Raw genomic sequence first — 6,522 nt, forward strand, 5'->3', positions numbered from 1 at the left:
CTTAATTTTTCGATGAGATTTTTACCGTCGTGGGTTTTTTTCAAAATTTTTAATTTTGCTTAATTTTTCGATGAGATTTTTACCGTCGTGGGTTTTTTTCAAAATTTTTGATTTTGCTTAATTTTTAAACAACCGGTACGATCGGTGTGGCCCAGTCGGAGCGCTCGATGGGCGTGAGGATGCCGTCCCGCACGTGCTGCGCCAGCACGCGCTCCACCGGCGCCCGCAGCGCGTACGCAAGCGGCCGCGCGCGCAGAAACACCGGCCGCGCCTCCGGCCGCACGTGGATGCGCACCGGCGGCCCGGTGAACCGGCCGAGTCCCTCCGCGAACACCTCACAATATCTGGAACTGAATGTAGCTAAATCAAATTCCTCGTCTTTTAACGCATGTACAGGATTATACTCAAACTTAGGTAATTTAATATTCAGCTCCGCTATCCACTGCCTACCCAGTAAAGCCGTTTTCCCTTTTTCGATTACATACAAATCCAATATTTTTTTGGTCTCGTTATACACTATCTCTGGTTTAATGACCCCTATAGGGTACACGATTTCGCCCGTATAGTACCTCAACGCGACCTTACATCTTCCTATTTTTACATCACTAAACATATTCTTATACATTACGTAGCTGATACAAGAAATCGCACTTGCCGTGTCGCATTCCATATCTATCTTTTTGTTATGAACAGTTATTGGTATCATGATCGGCTTACACTGACTAATCGTAAGTTGATTCAAATCAATACAAAATACCTCTTCGCTTCCATCAGACTCCCGTTCCGATCCTGAGGTGACGTCACCCGTCGCTCCGATGCGGTGTTGGTCCATTAAATTAGGGCACATCCGTCGTAGGTGACCCAGCTTGTTACAAGCCCGGCATACGTAACGCGCAAACTTGCAAGCAATCGTGTCATGGGCTCCGCCGCACGCCCGGCAGCATGCCTGCTGGCGCCATGCGCGGTCGCCCCAGTCGCGCTGCGCCGGCGCCGCAGCCGCGCCCCCGCGCCGCCCCTGCGCGCCCCGCGAACCAGTCTCCCGCACCGCTCCGCTGGCGTTTCGCGCCGGTCGCTCCCCCGCCACCTTGCCTCTCCGCCACGTCGGTGCCGCCGTCATATGACACTCAGCTGTTCCCGCGCTCGATGACTTTGCACTATGACCTTCAACTGTCGCCGCGTCCTTTTCTGCCGTTTCCATACTAACTGCTAATCTGTATGCCTTCGCAAAATCGAGCTTACTCTCAGCAAATAACCTTTGTCTAATAGTTTCACTGCTAATACCACAGACTAGTTGATCACGTAAACTCTCTTCTAACCAGCTGCCAAACTCACAAGTCTTCGACATCCTCTTTAGTACAGCTACGTACTCAGAGATGGTTTCACTGCCTGTCTGCGATCTTTGTCGAAACTTGTACCTCTCAGCGAGTTCACTCGGTTTCGGTTGTAGGTGTTTTTCTATAATCTCGGATATTTGTTCAAATGTCTTATTTTTAGGTTTCCCCGGTGTACACAAATTCACTAATAATTCATAGCTTTCCGCACCCATAATCGTAATTAAAGTAGGCACTTGTAACTCTGTTTTAACACCATTTACAACAAAATACTGTTCCAAACGTTCCACGTATAATTTCCAATCCTCTTTATGAATTGATTACTAAAATTATTAAAAAATGTGCTAATTTCTTGAGCTATCCACTAACTCATATAATTAACTTATCTTTTACTGAAGGTGTCTTTCCAGAACAACTTAAAATGTCTATAGTTAAACCATTATTTAAAAAGGGTGACAGACTTGACACAAATAACTATAGACCAATAACAATAGTGCCCATTCTATCTAAAATTTTTGAAAAGGCGGTTCACACAAGGATTGTCAATTTCATAAGCAAATATAAAATACTTCATCATCAGCAGTTCGGCTTCAGAAAGGGAAGCTCAACCACATTGGCTCAATTCAATTTTATACAGTATGTTGCTGAGAGTATTAATACGAAAGTTCCAGTTGTGTCTTTGTTCTTGGATATGAGCAAAGCCTTCGACTTTGTTAACCATAACAAACTGCTACAAAAGCTAGATATTTATGGCATTAGAGGTAGAGCCAATGATTGGCTCAGAACCTACTTAATGGATAGGAAACAATGCACGGAGATAAGAAAAAACTATGAGTCTCGAAACATCCTCACAAAGCTAGTATACCGATCCAAATTTAGAACTACAAACGCTGGTGTTCCTCAGGGTAGCATTCTAGGGCCGCTACTTTTCCTTCTCTACATTAATGATCTTCCAAGTGTTACACAACATAATTTAAAAACCATTAATAATAGATCACTTGTGCGTGCTTTTTGCTGATGATGCTACTATATTCATATCAAAAGAGGACATGAGCGATGGAGTTTTTGCAAACGAAATTAACAATACTCTTGATAAAGTAAAAATATGGTTAAGAAGCATAAACCTAAAAGTAAATATTGAAAAGACTAAAATTGTAGCATTTAAAAATTATAATAAACATACAAAAAAAATAACCATTATAAATGAAGGACAAAAAATTGAAGAAGTATCTGACACAAAGTTTCTAGGCATAACTATAGATACGAACCTAAACTGGAAAGCCCATATTAGCACAATTAACAAGCGACTATCTAGCCAATGTTATGCACTGTCCATTTTAGCAAATGTGGCTTCAACTGCGGTCACAATAAGTGCTTACTATGGCACTGTTTATCCCATACTGTCATACGGAATAATTTTTTGGGGCAATTCTGTAAACGTCAAATCAATATTTATTTTGCAGAAGCGATGTATACGGATAATTTATAGAAAGTACCAAATTGAATCACTCAGAAATGTATTTAAAACTAACAACTTACTAACCTTGACATGTATTTACATTTTGGAAATTTGTACATTTGTAAAAAATCATAAGGAATATTTTATAGAGAAATGTTCAGTTAGGGAAAACTTACGTTCCAAATATTTATATAACTTTTATCTTCCATCATCAAACGGTTCAGTATTATATAAAAGTATATTTGTATCAGCCGTTCGAATTTTCAATCACTTACCCACCGAAATAAAATTGTTAGAGGGTAAGACATTTAAAAAACGTCTAAAAAATTGGCTAGTTGATATGGAATTTTATGACTTGAATGAATATTTTCAACAACAATGATATTTAAAATTGACAAATGTTTATAATGTGACTAATTATTAGGTACTTACTTAATTCCTTGATGCTCAATACTGACATTATTTGTAATATTGTACGTCCGACATGGACATGCTGTTGAGACAATTTTATAATGTTTGACACCTGCATGTATGTACCTACACAGCTTCTCAATAAATGTTTCTTGTTTCTTGTTTCTTGTTTCATAAATGTCTACTTTTTGCTGACGATACGACTCTAATTTTTAAATGTAATAATAAAATTTCTATTGAAAATGAAATCGATAAAACATTAACGGATGTAGTTAAATGGATGAATGATAATGATTTAGTAATAAACATAAACAAAACAAAAGTCATGCAAATATTATCGTATAATTCCGCTCGAATACCATTACAACTGACTTATAACGATGTATTAATCGAACAAGTGAATTATTTTAAATTTTTAGGTGTAAATATTGACGAACACCTTAATTGGAAAAATCATATTGATCACATATGTCAAAGATTAAGTCGTTTTACTTTTGCTTTAAAAAAGTTACGAAATAATGTGTCGATCGAATGCGCATTGACAGCCTATCATGGCTATGTTTCATCAATACTCACGTTTGGCCTTGTACTTTGGGGTAACTCTGTCGATATCAATAGAGCTTTCAAGCTTCAGAAGAGATGTGTTCGGGCTATTTGCAATGCATGGTTCTTAGAAAGCTGTAAACCATTATTCTTGGAACTTAAAATATTACCTTTACCATGTTTATATATAAGAGACGCTTGCATTTTTGTGAAAAAACATCCTGAATTTTTTAAAACTATTAGAGATGTGTCTAGCAGGAGAGTCAGATCTCAATATATTAATATGCTTTATCGTCCTCCTAGTAAGTGTTATATTTATGATAAAAATGTGTATAATATGACTATAGTAATTTATAATAATATCCCTGAAAATTTAAAAATGACACAAATGCCTAAATTTAAATCTGCTTTGACAAACTGGCTTTTCCAGCATTGCTTTTATAGTGTGGAAGAATATTTAGATAGGGATAAAAATATTGACTAAAGAATATTATCCTTGGTTGACTGAGTATTTGTAAAATTGAAATCTATTTTATTCTGTTATTTGTATTGCTGAAATTGTAAAAATCAAATATTTGTATGCCTGCATGCAGGTTGAATACACATGTGCCTCAGTATTGTATAACATCATTATGTACTGTATTCACACAAATAAAGGTTTACTTTACTTTACTTTACTATGTACATCAAATTCACCAATTTTTCCGACGGACATTGTTCTTAGTATTTAATCACGCGTATGGTTCCCTCCTATTATATATAATTTATATATATTCACACCCCGAAGCCACTGAAGAGTATAACGGAAGTGGTGTACAGTGAAACACAACTTGGCAGTTATTCGTTTAATCGCGAACTGACGAATGGCCGAAAATGCGTACATACCCTCTTAACATATAACTTAATAACAATAACAAAAGCATACCTACATTACAGAACAAATCTGAGAAAAAGAAAATTAGTAAATGGTTAACTGTCGAAGAATTAAACGAATCACTACTTACCTGCATAAAGATGTGTCAAGGAAAAGCGTTTCAAGAGGAGATAAAAAAAAAAAATAAGGTGAAAATCAAGAAAAGCAGTAAGCTTGAGTCATTATGTCCTTTTTTGGACTCAAACGGAGTTTTAAGAGTTGGTGGTAGACTGCAAGGAGCGGATATGATCTCATTCGACATGAAGTGTCCGATTATGATTCCACATAAATCACATTTTACTGAACTTTTCGTTCATGACGCCCACATTAAAACAATGCATGGTGGTCCGCAACTTACGCTAAACTTCTTAAGAACCAAATATTGGATAATTGGCGCAAAGAAATTAGTTCGACAGCATGTGCACAAATACGTAACATGTATTCGTCACTCAGCGCAATCCAATCAACAATTGATGGGACAACTTCCAACAGCCAGAGTCACTGCTCACAGACCTTTCCTGAAGAGTGGAGTAGATTACGCTGTTCCTATTAAAATTCGAACCACAAAGGGTCGTGGACACCACTCGATGAAGGGCTATATTTGTTTATTCGTGTGCATGGCCACACGAGCAGTCCATTTGGAAGTCGTCAGCGACATGACCTCAGAGTCATTTTTAGCGGCTTATAAGCGGTTTGTTGCTCGCAGAGGTCATGTAGCTGAGTTATGGAGCGACAATGGCTCCACGTTCATTGGGAGTGCAAAAGAGCTAAAGGAACTCTTCGACTTGGAAAAGTCAAGTGTTTCTGGGGAAATAGCAGATTGGTTAGCTGCAAATGGGACTTCCTGGCACTTTATCCCTCCCCGTTCTCCAAATTTTGGAGGATTGTGGGAAGCTGGCATAAAGTCAACCAAGCACCACCTCAAAAGAGTGATTGGTGATAGTACACTCACTTTCGAAGAAATGACTACAGTACTATCACAAATCGAAGCTTGTCTTAATTCAAGACCAATCTCACAATTGTCCAACAATCCGGAAGATCCTAATCCCCTGACCCCAGGACACTTCTTAGTAGGTAAACCGTTAGTGTTAGCCCCTGATGCAAACTATGAAGCCTCGAACATCTGCAATTTAAAGAGGTGGCACTTAACGCAAAAATTAGTCCAAGACTTTTGGCAAAGATGGTCGCGTGAATACCTGACACAATTACAGCACAGGTACAAGTGGACTGATAAAATCCCAGAGCCTGATATTGGAAGCGTGGTGATAGTAAAGGAGGATGGCTTGCCTCCTTCTAAATGGCTTTTCGGAGTGGTTGTGGAAAAGCATCCAGGTTTGGACAAACTAGCTCGTGTTGTAAGTCTTAAATATAAGGGCAACATTATTAAAAGACCCCTGTCTAAACTAATCTTGTTACCAGCCTAAAGATGAATTTTGTGTTTTTTTTTTTTCTTTTGTTGGTTTAAATTTAGTAAGTAGATTATAATTCTGCATTGTCAGAAGATTAAATTTTAAAAAATTTCAATAGTTTTAAGATTTTTTTTAACTATTTTCTTTCGAGTACAGTGGCAATCTGTTGTAATTCTGGACTTGGTCCATGGCGGCCGGCATGTTAAAACTCAATGTTAGAATGTTTTTATTTATGTTAGTTATGCAAAGTGCCACTAGATGTCGCTGTACCAGTTTAGGACGCGCTATTAAATTATGTTCATGTTTTAAGTAAGTGGTCAGTACGATTTTTTCAATATACGATCAATCTTATATCTCATATATTGTTTCATTTCTGAACCAATATTTAGTGGGATTTTTTGGGCTTGTTCAGCCACTACAGTGAGATGCAATGTGACGAGACTGCGCGAGCGCAAG

General features: G+C 37.9%; 1 protein-coding gene across 1 annotated transcript; it reads right to left on the reverse strand.

Moving 5' to 3' along the window:
- Positions 1-321: 321 nt before the first annotated feature.
- Positions 322-4,459, reverse strand: LOC126381677 (uncharacterized). The gene is made up of 3 exons (XM_050031133.1): positions 4,418-4,459; positions 758-1,636; positions 322-350 (listed from the first exon to the last, which is right to left on the reverse strand). Exons 1-3 carry the CDS (start codon positions 4,457-4,459, stop codon positions 336-338), a joined length of 936 nt encoding a protein of 311 aa, XP_049887090.1. The 3' UTR covers positions 322-335.
- Positions 4,460-6,522: the final 2,063 nt, after the last annotated feature.

Source organism: Pectinophora gossypiella, unplaced genomic scaffold (assembly GCF_024362695.1).
Source record: "Pectinophora gossypiella unplaced genomic scaffold, ilPecGoss1.1 Pgos_81, whole genome shotgun sequence".
In the NCBI taxonomy this organism is placed as follows: domain Eukaryota; kingdom Metazoa; phylum Arthropoda; class Insecta; order Lepidoptera; family Gelechiidae; genus Pectinophora; species Pectinophora gossypiella.